Here is a 14,679-nt window from a genome sequence, read left to right as displayed (position 1 = left end):
TTTTGCCTACCATTTTCTGATTCCAATCCACCTGGGCCAGATCCTTTTTCAACTCACTGAAGCTAGCTCTCATCCAGTTAAATATTTTTATGCTTGATTGTTCCTTGCCCTTTTCCATAACTATTCTAAAGCTGATGATATTATGATCACTGTTCCCCAAACGCTCTCCATCTGAAACTTGCTCCACTTCATTCCCCAGAACTAGATCCAGCATTGCTTCCTTCCTTGTTGGGATGGAAACACACTGATCAGCAAAGTTCTCTTGTACACATTTCAGGAATTCCTCCCCCTCTTTGTCGGTTACTATCCCAGTCTATATTAGGATCATTGAAGTCCCCCATTATCACTATTCTGTAGTCTTTGTATCTTTCTGTAATTTGACTGCAAATTTACTCCTCTATTTCTATCCCACTATTTGGTGGCTTATATTATACACACAGTAGTGTAATAGATGCTCTATCGTTCCTTAATTACATACAAACATACATACATACGAACATACGAATTAGGAGCAGGAGTAGGCCACTCGGCCCCTCGAGCCTGCTCCGCCATTCAGTAAGATCATGGCTGATCTGATTACTCCACATTCCCGCCTACCCCAATAACCTTTCACCCCCTCGCTTATCAAGAATCTATCTACCTCTGCCTTAAAAATATTCAAAGACTCTGCTTCCACCACCCTCTGAGGAAGAGAGTTCCAAAGACTCACGACCCTCTGAGAAAAAATTTCTCCCCATCTCTATCTTAAATGAGCGACCCGTTATTTTTAAACAGTGACCCCTAGTTCTAGATTCTCTTGAAATCCTGAATAATTTGTAGCCAGGAATATTAAGTTCCCAATACTCCGCTTCTTTGAGCCAGGTCTCTATTATTGCCAAACTCAATCGTAAGACCTTAAAGCAGGCCCTGACCTGTTACTTCACCAAATTGAGTGGTTTTTTTTATTCATTCATGGGATGTGTGCGTCGCTGGCAAGGCCAGCTTTTACCATCCCTAATTGCCCTTGAGAAGGTGGTGGTGAGCCGCCTTCTTGAACTGCTGCAGTGAAGGTATCCCCAAGGTGCTGTTAGGTAGGGAGTTTCAGGATTTTGATCCACCGACTATGAAAGAACAGCGATATATTTCCAAGTCAGGATGATGTGTGACTTGGAGGGGAACTTGGTGGTGTTCCCAGGCGCCTGCTGCCCTTGTCCTTCTAGGTGGTAGAGGTCGCAGGTTTGGGAGGTGCTTCTGAAGAAGCCTTGGCGAGTTGCAGCAGTGCATCTTGTAGATGGTACACACTGCAGCCACGGTACACCGGTGGAGGAGGGAGTGAATGTTTAAGATGGTGGATGGGGTGCCAATCAAGCGGGCTGCTTTGTCCTGGATGGTGTTGAGCTTCTTGAGTGTTGTTGGAGCTGCACTCATCCAAGTAAGTGGAGAGTATTCCATCACACTCCTGATTTGTGCCTTGTAGATGGTGGAAAGGCTTCGAGGAGTCAGGAGGTGAGATACTCGCCGCAGAATTCTCAGCTTCTGACCTGCTCTTGTTGCCACAGTGTTTATGTGGCTGGTCCAGTTAAGTTTCTGGTCAATAGTGACCCCCAGGATGTTGATGTTGGGGGATTTGGCGATGGTAATGCCGTTGAATGTCAAGAGGCGGTGGTTAGACTCTCGCTTGTTGGAGATAGTCATTGCCTGGCACTTCTGTGGCGCGAATGTTACCTGCCACTTATCAGCCCAAGCCTGAATGTCGTCCAGGTCTTGCTGCATGCAGGCATGGACTGCTTCATTATCTGAGGAGTTGCAAATGGAACTGAATAGCAAACCTCCCCACTTCTGACCTTATGATGGAGGGAAGGTGATTGATGAAGCAGCGGAAGATGGTTGGGCCTAGGACACTGCCCTGAGGAACTCCTGCAGTGATGTCCTGGGGCTGAGGTGATTGACCTCCAACCACCACAACCATCTTCCTTTGTGTTAGGTATGACTCCAGCCAGTGGGGAGTTTTCCCCCCTGATTCCCATTGACTTCAATTTTACTAGAGCTCCTTGATGCCACACTTGGCCAAATGCTGCATAGAGTACAAAACAAGGAGGTTATGCTAAACATTTACAAAATCCTGGTAAGGTCCCAGCTGGAGTACTGTGGTCAATTCGGGACACCACACTTTACAAAGTATTACAAAGTATCTAAAGCACAGTAACAGGCCATTCGGCCCAACAGGGTCATGCCGATGATTATGCTCCACACCAGCCTCCTCGCACCCTTCTTCATCTCACCCCATCAACATACCCTTCTATTCCTTTCTCCCTCACATGTTTATCCAGCATCCCCTTGAATGCATCTATGCTATTCGTCTCAACTACTCCCTGTGGTAGCGAGTTCCACATTGAACCACTCTCTGGGTAACAAAGTTTCCCCTGAATTCCCTATCGGATTTATTAGTGACTGTCTTATATTTATGGCCCCTAGTTCTTGTCTTTAGGACGGATGCCAAGGCCTTAGAGAGGGTGCAGAGGAGATTTGCCAGAATGGTACCAGGGGTGAAAGACTTCAGTTACATGGTGAGGCTAGAGAAACTGGGTTTGTTCTCCTTATTGCAGAGAAGGTTCAGGGGAGATTTGATAGAGTGTTCAAAATCGTGAAGAGTTTTGATAGAGTGACTAAGAAAAAACTGTTTCTAGTGCCAGAAGGGTTGGTAACCAGAGGACACAGATTTAAGGTAATTGGCAAAAGAACGAGAAGCGACACGAGGATAAGATTTTTTACACAGCGAGTTGTAAAGATTTGGAATGCACTGCCTGAAAGCATGGTGGAGGCAGATTCAATAATGACTTTCAAAAGGGAATTGGATAAATACATGAAGGGGAAAAATTTGCTGGGCTATGGGGAACGAGCATAAGAATATAAGAAGTAGGAGCAGGAGTAGGCCATACGGCCCCTCGGGCCTGCTCCGCCATTCAATAGGATCATGGCTGATCCGAATCTAGACTCACGTCCACTTCCCTGCCCTCTCCCCGTAACCCCTAATTCCCTTATGTGCTAGGACAATGTCTATCTCCGTTTTAAATTTATTTAATGTTGCAGCTTCCACAGCTCTCTGAGGTAGCAAATTCCATAGATTTACTACCCTCTGAGTGAAGAAGTTTCTCCTCATCTCAGTTTTGAAAGGGCAGCCCCTTATTCTAAGATTATGCCCCCTAGTTCTAGTCTCCCCCATCAGTGGAAACATCCTCACCGCATCCACCCGATCAAGCCCTCTCACAATCTTATATGGGGAGTGGAACTAATTGGATAGCTTTCAAAGAGCCGGTATGATGGGCCGAATGGCCTCCTTCTGTGCTGTATCATTCTATGAATATACCTCATCTGATGCCCACAAACTAACACTTCCAGGAGGGATTGCAGGATGTCGGTCAATGCCTACACCCAGGGCCATTCTCAAGTTGTTGGTCCTTATTTGAGTCGCCAGCTGTTCAGCAGCTTTTGTGAGTTGTCTAGGTTGGCGTGTACGCATCATTCTTTCAACTGTGGGTTGCTAGGCTTTCAGAACTGACTGTGATGTTTAAAGATCAAATTTTCTGCTGTTCAGTTACTGAAAGTGGCTGCCAATCTGAGCTGCAGATGCTGTTTTTGGACGAGTTAGAAGGTGTGGATCAAGCATAGTGCCGCAGGATGCTTCCTAGGTTAAGCCAACCCACAGAGAACCTACCAATTGTTGAATTCAAATCCGTTCTCCTTTTTAGGTTGATGTATCAGGAAACTGCAGAGTCACCTATGAAACTGGCAATAACCAATTCACCAAGATCAAAGACCTTCATAGTTGCGAGAGACCAGAATTTGGGTTTCGTGCATCCAATCAGGTATGTTCCATTTAATTGATTGGTTGACGTAACACTGAATCAAGCAAGTGTTTTACTTTTACAAACATGAATTTGAGTGTCAGTTTGTCTCAGTCAGAATCCCAGTTATCTGAGTCATGAAGGTTAGGATTAGCTAAAATTAAAGCTCATGAAATTGAAGGCAAATTATTGGCCTGGTTAGGAGATTGGTTAGACGGCAGAGAGTAGGGATAATGGGCATGTACTCAAATTGGAAGGAAGTGACTAGTGGTGTCTGACAAGGATCTGTGCTGGGGCCTCAACTATTCACTATATTTATTAATGACTCAGATAACACAATAGAGAACCAAATACCCAAGATTGTTGATGAAACAAAGATTGGTGCTTTAGTAGGTAGTGTGGACGGGACCATAAAATTACAATGAGTCATTGATAGATTAAGTGAGTGGGCAAAACTGGCAGATGGATTTCAAAGTCAGCCATTTTAGACCAAAAAAGGATAGGTCTGAGTATTATTTAATTGGTGAAAAGCTAGGAACAGTGGAGGTCCAATTAGATTTACGGGTCCATGTACACAGATCACTAAAATGTAGTAGTCAAGTACAAAAAATAATCAAAAAGGTTAATTGAATGTTAGCTTTTATAACTAGAGGGCTGGAATATAAAAGGGAGGACGTTTTGCTACAGCTATACAAAGCCCTTGTTAGATTAGATCTGGAGCACTGAGTACAGTTCTGGGCACCGTACCTTAGAAAGGATATATTGGCCTTGGAAGGAGTATAGCGCAGATTCACCAGAACATTACCAGAGCTCCAAGGGTTAGATTATGAGGAGAGATTACATAAAATAGGTTTGTAGTCCCTGGAATATAGAAGGTTAAGGGGTGATTTGAATGAGGTTTTTAGGATTTTGAAAGGAATTGCTAGGGTAGATAGAGAGAACCTTTTTCCGCTGGTGGGGGAGTCTAGGACCAGGGGCCATAACCTTAAAATCAGAACCAAGCCATTCAGGAAAGAAGTTAAGAAACACTTCTGCACAGAGTGGGATTAAACGGAGTGGACTTGAACAGAGTGCTTTATTTGGGAATTTGGAAAGAGTGTGAATTCGGAGAAGAGGGGGAAGGAGTTGTTGCTTTTTGCTTAGACTACTTGTAGTGCTTTGTGTTACAGGTAGATATAAGAACATAAGACATAGCAGGAGTAGGTCATTTGGCCCCTCGAGCCTGCTCCGCCATTCAATAAGGTCATGGCTGATCTGATCTTGGCCTCAACTCCACTTCCCTGCCCGCTCCCCATAACCCTCGACTCCCTTATCGTTCAAAAATCTGTCTATCTCCACCTTAAATATATTCAATGACCCAGCCGCCACAGCTCTCTGGGGAAGAGAATTCCAAAGATTCACGACCCTCTGAGAGAAGAAATTCCTCCTCATTTCCGATTTAAAAGGGTGTCCCTTATTCTGAAATTATGCCCCCTAGTTCTAGATTCCCCCATGAGGACAAAGCAGCCTGTTTGATTGGCACCCCACCCACCACCTTAAACATTCACTCCCTTCACCACCGGTGTACCGTGGCTGCAGTGTGTACCATCTACAAGATGCACTGCAGCAACTCGCCAAGGCTTCTTCGGCAGCACCTCCCAAACCCGCGAACTCTACCACCTGGAAGGACAAGGGCAGCAGGCACATGGGAACACCACCACCTCCAAGTTCCCCTCCAAGTCACACACCATCCTGACTTGGAAGTATATGGCCGTTCCTTCATCGTCACTGGGTCAAAATCCTGGAACTCCCTCCCTAACAGCACTGTGGGAGTACCTTCACCACACGGACTGCAGCGGTTCAAGAAGAAGGCAGCTCACCACCACCTTCTCGAGGGCAATTAGGGATGGGCAATAAATGCTGGCCATGTCAGCGACACCCAGATCCCATGAACGAATTAAAAAAAAAAAAAATTCTGCAGCGTCAACCTGGTGGCAGTCAATATTTATGTTTGGGCCCAGATTGTGAGGGCTAATTGGCTATTGGAGCATGGGAGAAGGCAGAAGAATCATAGGCGAGGCAATGAAAACAATGGAATGAAGACGTCAAATTCTATGAAGGGCAGGCGATTTACTCTGACAGATCACCAGGCGGGGAAGATGAAAATCTACCCCTCAGTGAACAGATGTAGAAATGAAGATATCTAGGTGCCTAAAGCATAAACTTTGGGCGGAACTGGAACTGTGACAATAACAACAACTTGCATTTATATAGCACCTTAAACGTAGTAAAACTTCCCAAGTCACTTCACAGGAGCGTTATCAACCAAATGTGACACCTAGCCACATAAGGAGATATTAGGACAAGTGACCAAAAGCTTGGCCAAAGAGGTAGGCTTTAAGGAACGTCGTAAAGGAGGAGGGAGAGGTGGAGAGGTGTGGGGAGGTGTTGTCTTGTGGCTTTTCATTCCCTAGATTTGCTTAAGCTCACCTTCACTAGAAGCTACTAAACCAGAGGCACTCTTATCTGATTGTATGCTTACTAACAGCCTGATGAAAGTACTGAGAACTCACTTGTAACCTGTTGGAGCTGAACCATTGGTTGTCATAGTGCTGATTGTCCAACACTGTGGACACGGAGCATTGAAAGTAGTCAAAGACAGACTAAACTGATGGAATAGGGTAACTTAGGTAAGACTAGATTATTCTGTATAGTTTAATAATTATTTAGTGAATGATATTGATGGTACCTTAATAAAAAACACACAACGGAATGCTGGTACCTGGCCCGACTTCAATACTTTTACTCACATACCTATTTCTGATGTTAGTTTTAGACCTTTGACTCCACAAGCTGAGCTCAATGTTGCCTGAAATGTCAATTCCAAGCCCCCCTTGGAATTCAGCGCTTGCTCGAAGCCCAGACTGCAGTAGGATTGCCTGCAGGAGAGAGGAAATTGGACACATTCTATTTGTGCAGCAATAGCAAGTGTTTTAAACCTGTGCTGTGTGCACTGGCAAAATGTGTCACCTCTATTACTTATGTGCAGTTTTAAACACCCCAAGCTTCCTAAACTGAAACGGTGCAAGATGACAATTGAATTCAGCGATATCCTTATTTTCCAAACCTGTTTCAATTTCACACCTCACCCCCACGTTTCCCATCTCTCTCCTATTTCCTTGCATTTCCTCAGGCCTCACACTCCCTCAGGTACACCCTTTGCCTCTTCAAACTGTTAATGTTTTTGTCCATTACTTGACTGAGATGATCTGTAACATCATTCCACTCACGATTCCTCTCTCTCTATTTTATATATATTTTCCCATCGCCTGATTCTCTCCACACATACTGACTAACCTGCTGTGCTTCCAGCATTTTCTCTTTGTTTCTCAATCCATTCTCTTGAATTCCATAAATTTATAACGCAAGTAGAAAATGTTCACACCATTCCCCATAGTTGACACACTATAATAACAGACTCCACATTTCAGAAAATGATTGCTAGTGGACTCGAGACCTACTATGGGCTTTGTGCATGCTGCCTAGGCTGACACTTCACTGCAGTACTGAGGGATTGCTGCATTGTCAGAGGTGCCGCCTTTCAGATGAGACGTTAAACCGAGGTCCCGTCCGCCTGCTTAGGTGGATGTAAAAGATTCCGTAAGACTATTGGAAGAGGAGCAGAGTGTTCTTCCAGTGTCCTGGCCAACATTCCTCCCTCAAGCAATGCCACCAAAACCATTCATTCATTTGCTGTTGGTGGGACCTTGCTGTGTACAAATTGGCTGCCACATTTCCTACATAACAATGACTGGACTTCAAAGTAATTAATTGGATGGAAAGAGATTTGGGACATTCTGAGAATGTACCAAGGTACTTCATAAATACAAATTCTTCCTTTTAACAGCTCACAGTAGAGAAAGATCTGGCTCCACCCATAATAAGTATTAATTATCTACAACAAGGAGATAAAGTAAAACCAGGCTAAGGGAATTTTCGGAAATGTACATCAAAACATCAAAAATTAAATTACAATATTCTCATATTGGATGTCATTTACATATATATTATATAACATATAAAACCTATATTTCTGTGCTTAAATACAATTGTTCTTCTTTGCCGTGTTTTTTCTGTCTATTATCTTGGCTTCATTGATCGCTGTAACATACTGTTGCTAAGTTCAACATTCATTATCAATGCAAACTTGTAGGGACTGGCAAAGTAATCATTTTGATTGCAATCATCTTATTTAACTCTAATTATTGACTACTGCAGACAATGGTAATGTTTGTTATGATATGTGTTCATAGTAATCTAGTTTGTAATGATGAAGTTGCATTGGACTAGCATGGATTGAGGATTGGTTGACGGACAGAAAACAGAGAGTAGGAATAAACAGGTCATTTTCGGGTTGGCAGGCTGTAACTAGTGGGGTACCGCAAGGATCAGTGCTTGGGCCTCAGCTATTCACAATCTACATCAATGATTTGGATGAGTGGACCAAATGTAATGTATCCGAGTTTGCTGATGATACAGTTGTGAGGAGGATGCAAGGAGGCTTCAAGGGGATATAGACAGGCTAAGTGAGTGGGCAAGAACATGGCAAATGGAATATAATGTGGAGAAATGTGAAGTTATCCACTTTAGAAGGAAAAATGGAAAAACAGAGTATTTTTTAAACGGTGAGAGATTGGGAAATGTTGGTGTTCAGAGGGACCTGGGTGTCCTTGTACATGAATCACTGAAAGTTAACATGCAGGTACAGCAAGCAATTAGGTAAGCAATTGGTATGTTGGCCTTTATTACAAGAGAATTTGAGTATAAGAGTAAAGACGTCTCACTGTAATTAAATAGGGCCCTGGTGAGACCACACCTGGAGTATTGTGTACAGTTTTGGTCTCCTTACCTAAGGAAGGATATACTTGTCATAGAGGGAGTGCAACGAAGGTTCACCAGACTGATTCCTGGGATGGGGGGATTGTCCTATGAGGAAAGATTGTGTAGACTAGGCCTATATTCGCTAAAGTTTAGAAGAAAGAAGGTGATCTCATTTAAACATACAAAATTCTTACAGGGCTTGACAGGGTAGATGCAGGGAGGATGTTTCCCCTGGCTGGGGAGTCTAGAACCAGGGGTCACAGTCTCAGAATAAGGGGTCGGCCATTTAGGACTGAGATGAGGAGAAATTTCTTCATTCAGAGGATGGTGAATCTTTGGAATTCTCTACCCCAGAGGGCCATGGAGGCTCAGTCGTTGAGTATATTGAAGACAGGGATCGATAGATTTTTGAATATTAAGGGAATCAAGGGGTATGGGGATAGTGCAGGAAAGTGGAGATGAGGTAGAAGATCAGCCATGATCTTATTGAATGGCGGAGCAGGCTCGAAGGGCCAAATGGCCGACTCCTGCTCCCATTTCTTATGTTCTTAATGCAAATGGTGGTAGAAGTGTGGGACTCGCTCCCACAAAAAGCAGTAGATGCTAACTCAATTAATAATTTTAAATCTGAGAGCGATAGATTTTTGCTAATGGTATAAAGGGATATGGAGCCAAGGCAGATGGAGTTAGGTCACAGATCCGCCATGATTTCATTGAATGGCGTGACAGGCTCGAGAGGTTGAATGGCCTACTCATGTTCCTATGTTCCTTACTCCGGGATTTGACCATTGAAGTCTGCGCTGATGCTTCAGTGCAGTACTGAGTGCTGCATTGTCAGAGGCTTCTGTCTTTTGGATGAAACATTAAACCAAGACCCCACCTACTTGACTGGATAAAAGATCTGATGGCACTTAGGGGGAAAAATTCAGTTGGTTGCGCCTCCCGTTAGCGCTTTAAGAGGGCGCTAATGGGACGCAAACCAACTAGCGCCCGGGCGCGGCACTGCCCACGCCTCCCGCAAAATTCAGCGGGAGGTTAGTGGTGGCGCTAACCGGTAGCGCCCTGCGGCGCTGCGCCGCTGGCGATGATGTAATTGGCGTGCGCAGCGCCCCACTCACGCCCCAGCCACGATCTTCGGGAGCGCCCCTGACTTACCGCCGGACGCTATGTCCGACGGGGTCAGGGGGGCGTACCTGCGGCCAGGAAGGCGCAATTTAAAGGCGAGGTGCGGGGCGGCCATTTTTGTTGCTGGCCGCCTGCCAGCACCTGCCTGCGCTCCCGTCCCAGAGCTCCTGAAACGCCCACCCCCCCCGCGGAGTGCTGGCTGCGCTCCAAGAGCCCGGCACTTCTCTTGAGTGCCAGGCTCTTTTGCCTGCACTCCCGATCCCCGGGGGCCCAGCTGGGCCCCAGTTCGTGCTGCACAAGGCCCCTCCCCTTTAAGAAGGGGAGGAAGGCCTGCAATACCGCGGCGCGACGTGCCGCAGCGCATAACGCCACAATATTGACTCTCCGCGCCCCTAGAGGTATGTGTGGCGCTTCCAGTAGCGTCCCGCTTCCCTCTTGGGGCGCAACCACACAATTTCTGGCGCGGGGACGCTAATTTTTCCGGGGTGCTATTTTTTAGGGGTGCTACTCAATTTTTAGCCCTTAGAGCTTGGAGTTCTCCTCATGTCCTGACTAACATTTCTCCCTCGACCAACACCACTAAAAGCAGATTAGCTGATCATTTATCTCATTTGCTCTTGTGGGAGCTTGCTGTGCTCATTTGTCTACAAAGCAACAGTGACTACACTTGAAAAATAATTCATTGACGCTTTGGGACTTCCCGAGGTCACGAAAGGCTCTATAAATACAAGCTTTTCTTCATTTAAAATGTTCAACTCAAATTCGCAATTGTAGCAAATTTAGACCTTATAAGAGTATTTACTGTTAGAAACAGTGAGTCGGAATAAATGGGTCTTTTTTGGGGTGGCAGGCGGTGACTAGTGGGGTGCCGCAGGGATCAGTGCTTGGGCCCCAGCTATTCACAATATATATCAATGATGATTTGGATGAGGGAACCAAATGTAATATTTCCAAGTTTGCTGACAGCATGAAACTAGGTGGGATTGTGAGTTGTGAGGAGGATGCAAAGAGGCTTCAAGGCGATTTAGACAAGTTGAGTGAGTGGGCAAATACATGGCAAATGCAGTATAACATGGATAACTGTGAAGTTATCCACTTTGGTAGGAAAAACAGAAAGGCAGCGTATTATTTAAATGGTGATAGATTGGGAAATGCTGATGTACAAAGGGACCTGGGTGTCCTTGTACATCAGTCACTGAAAGCAAACATGCAGGTGCAGCAAGCAGTTAGGAAGGCAAATGGTACGTTGGCCTTCATTGCACGAGGATTTAAGTACAGGAGCAAGGATGTCTTACTACAGTTATACAGGGCCTTGGTGAGACCACACCTGGAGTATTGTGTGCAGTTTTGCTCTCCTTACCTAAGAAAGGATGTACTTGCCATAGAGGGAGTGCAGCGAAGGTTCACCAGACTGATTCCTGGGATGGCAGGACTGTCGTATGAGGAGAGTGACAGGGCAGTGTCCTAGGCCCAACCATCTTCAGCTGCTTCATCAATGACCTTCCCTCCAACATAAGGTCAGAAATGGGGATGTTCGCTGATGACTGCACAGTGTTCAGCGCCATTCACAACTCCTCAGATAATGAAGCAGTCCATGCCCGCATGCAACAAGACCTGGATGACGTTCAGGCTTGGGCTGATAAGCGGCAGGTAACATTCGCGCCACAAAAGTGCCAGGCAATGACTATCCCCAACAAGCGAGAGTCTAACCACCACCCCTTGACATTCAATGGCATTACCATCGCCGAATCCCCCACCATCAACATCCTGGAGGTCACCATTGACCAGAAACTTAACTGGACCAGCCACACAAATATTGTGGCAACAAGAGCCGGTCAGAGGCTAGGGGGGAGAAATTTGGTTGTTAGCACCACCGATTAACGCCTAAAAAGGCCGAGAAGTGGGGCACTAGCCAATTTCCGGGCGGGCGCAAGGCGCCTAGCGCCTTGCCCCATATTGAGCATGCATTTAGCGCCAGCGCTAAATCCTAGCACCCGCTCATGGGCGCAGGCTGATTATGACGTCATTTGAGTTTGCAACGCCTTTTGGGCGCCCCGGACCGGAAATTCAGTGGCGCCCCCCTCCGTAGCGCCTGGCGCTAATAGTGACAGCTTACCTGAACCTTACCAAGTCGCTCTCGGGCTGGAGGAGCATTATTTAAAGGGGACTGGTGTGGTTTAAAAGCGGCAGCCATTTTTGGAGCACAACTTCCTCGAGAGCTACAAAGAGTTGCTGAGCTGCACACTGATAAGCCATTTGACCACTGAGCCAGCGCAGGCAGACGATCTTCAGCCTTCTGACCATCACCTTGCTGTTGGTGAGCCTTGACAATGGGGAACCTTCCTGTGGGCACTTATTATGGGGGCTGCATTGGAGGGGAACGTCCTGCTGCTGAATCATCTGGAAAGGGCACTGAGATGCTGGGAGAGGGGGGCGGGCATGGCCAGACGGAGGAGGGCCAACAGACGTCGCCACAGCAGACCTTGCGCTGGCAGGGTTTTCCGACAGCAGTTTTCCTACATGAACATGCTGGAGGAGCAGTGTGTCAGAAGGCTGCGATTTAGAAAGAAGGTGGTGACTGAGCTGTGCCAGCTGCTTCAGCCAGATCTGCAGCCTCAGATAAGGTGCAGGACATCTCTGTCGGTGGCTGAGAAGATGCCTGCTGGCCTGAACTTCTACGCGAGCAGCTCTTCTCAGGCTGCGCGTCAGAGGCTGATCAGAAGTAGCTTCTAGGCCCCTCTCACGGAATGCTTGCTGCCATTCCAAGAACAGGAATGGAACTGGTCTGATACCCCCAAGCCTGTGAATGGCAAGATGCATGTAAATAGCAGGCATGGCCATTGTAAATGAAGAAAGTGTTTCATTAAACAAAATGTGGTTCCCTCAAACATGAGAAAGCTATGGCAACAGAAAGCAAAACTAATACACTGACACATAACTGCCTCTCACACCCGGGAGACTGTCCAAAACATAAATCACATTCCGACCATCTTCGTTGGCCTTGATTCCACTGCGCCAACCAAAGCATCCAATGCCCCATCAGTGAGTCGTTACGCCCTCCGCCTCACCCTTTCCATGTCTTGCTAGGCTGGTGCGCCACAGGTAGGCTCCCACCGCTTTGAAGGCCTACAAGGCAGTGAGTGTGTCTGGTGATGCCAATTGACCTGCCCCTTTAAGAGCTGGCCGGCGCCACTGTGTCTCAAGGAAAGTGATTATTGACAGCACCCTCGCTGGGCCCCGCTGCCACAAAATTGGGTTGCGCCGCCGGGTTAGCGCCTTAAGAGTAGCGTGCAGTGCCTGATTTAGCGCCGCAATCACCTTTAGGGGCGCTGCAACCCAATATCGCGCCAGGTGGCGCTAAATCGCAACTGGCGCTAGGCTTTGCGCTTCGCCGGAACTAGCGCCCCAAATGGGGCTATTCCCAATTTCTCCCCCTAGGTATTCTGCGGCGAGTGTCTCACCTCCTGACTCCCCAAAGCCTTTCCACCATCTACGAGGCACAAGTAAGGCGTGTGATGGAATACTCTCTACTTGCCTGGATGAGTGCAGCTCCAACAACACTCAAGAAGCTCGACACCATCCAGGACAAAGCAACCCATTTGATTGGCACCCCATCCACGACCTTAAACATTAAACAAGGTTTAGAGGGGATTGGAGGGAAAACTTTTTCACCCAGAGGGTGGTTGGAATCTGGAACTCACTGCCTGAAAGGGTGGTAGAGGCAGGAACCCTCACAACATTCAAGAAGCATCTAGATGAGCGCTTGAAACGCCATAGCATACAAGGCTACGGACCAAGTGCTGGAAAATGGGATTCGAATAGACAGGGCTTGATGGCCGGCGTGGACACGATGGGCCGAAGGGCCTCTTTCTGTGCTGTATGACTCTATGACATTCACTCCCTCCACCACCGGCGTACCGTGGCTGCAGTGTGTACCATCTACAAGATGCACTGCAGCAACTCGCCAAGGCTTCTTCAGCAGCACCTCCCAAACCCGCGATCTCTTCCACCTAGAAGGACAAGGGCAGCAGGCACATGGGAACAGCACCACCTCCAAGTTCTTCTCCAAGTCACACAACATCCTGACTTAGAAGTATATCGCCATTCCCTCATCGTCGCTGGGTCAAAATCTTGGAACTCCCTACCGAACAGCACTGTGGCGGTACCTTCACCACACGGACTGCAGCGGTTCAAGAAGGCGGCTCACCCCCACCTTCTCAAGGGCAATTAGGGATGGGCAATAAATGCTGGTCTTGCCAGCGATGCCCACATCCCATAAGCAAATTTTTAAAAAATTGGGTTGGTTAGGCCTATATTCACTCGAGTTTAGAAGAATGAGAGGGGATCTCATTGAAACGTATAACATTTTGACAGGGCTAGACAGACTGGATGCAGGGAGGATATTTCCCCTGGCTGGGGGGTCTAGAACGAGGGGTCACAGTCTCAGGATACGGGGTAGGACATTTAGGACTGAGGTGAGGAGAAATTTCTTCACTCAGAGGGTGGTGAACCTGTGGAATTCTCTACCACAGAAGTCTCTGGAGTGGGGGCTTGAACCCATGACCTTTTGAACCAGAAGTTAAGATTGCTGCCACTGAACCAAGGCTGCGCAGTTACACATGAAAGGATCCAGTCTGTGCATACAGCAGAAGATCTTTAAAGAACCTTTGCAACATTATGCCCAGGAGCTTCCTTTTGTTTTCTGGATTGTCTGTCTCTGAACTAAGAGTAACACCAGCAGTGCTTAATGAGATCACCCTGCTCCTGGGACTGCACTCATTGCATCAGCAACTATCTGATAATCTATGCCCCAGTGTGAGCACATTTCATTCTGTGTCTACTATCCTATCTTTAATTAAGTGAGGTTTTT

The 14,679-nt window shown here is 46.8% G+C and overlaps 1 protein-coding gene across 1 annotated transcript in view; it reads left to right on the top strand.

The window, feature by feature from the left end:
* The window catches only part of LOC147098522 (microsomal triglyceride transfer protein large subunit-like), a 149,176-nt gene that overhangs the window by 32,100 nt on the left and 102,397 nt on the right, over positions 1-14,679 (top strand). The window contains exon 5 of the mRNA XM_085970317.1: positions 3,729-3,845. Coding sequence (XP_085826443.1) covers positions 3,729-3,845 — 117 coding nt within the window. The remainder of the gene's footprint in view (positions 1-3,728; positions 3,846-14,679) is intronic.

This window comes from Somniosus microcephalus, chromosome 29 (genome assembly GCF_052327205.1).
Source record: "Somniosus microcephalus isolate GS21.2 chromosome 29, FLI_Smic_1.0, whole genome shotgun sequence".
Lineage (NCBI taxonomy): Eukaryota > Metazoa > Chordata > Chondrichthyes > Squaliformes > Somniosidae > Somniosus > Somniosus microcephalus.
The sequence above is the reverse complement of the archived record's forward strand: the minus strand, read 5'-3'. Positions and strand labels throughout refer to the sequence as shown.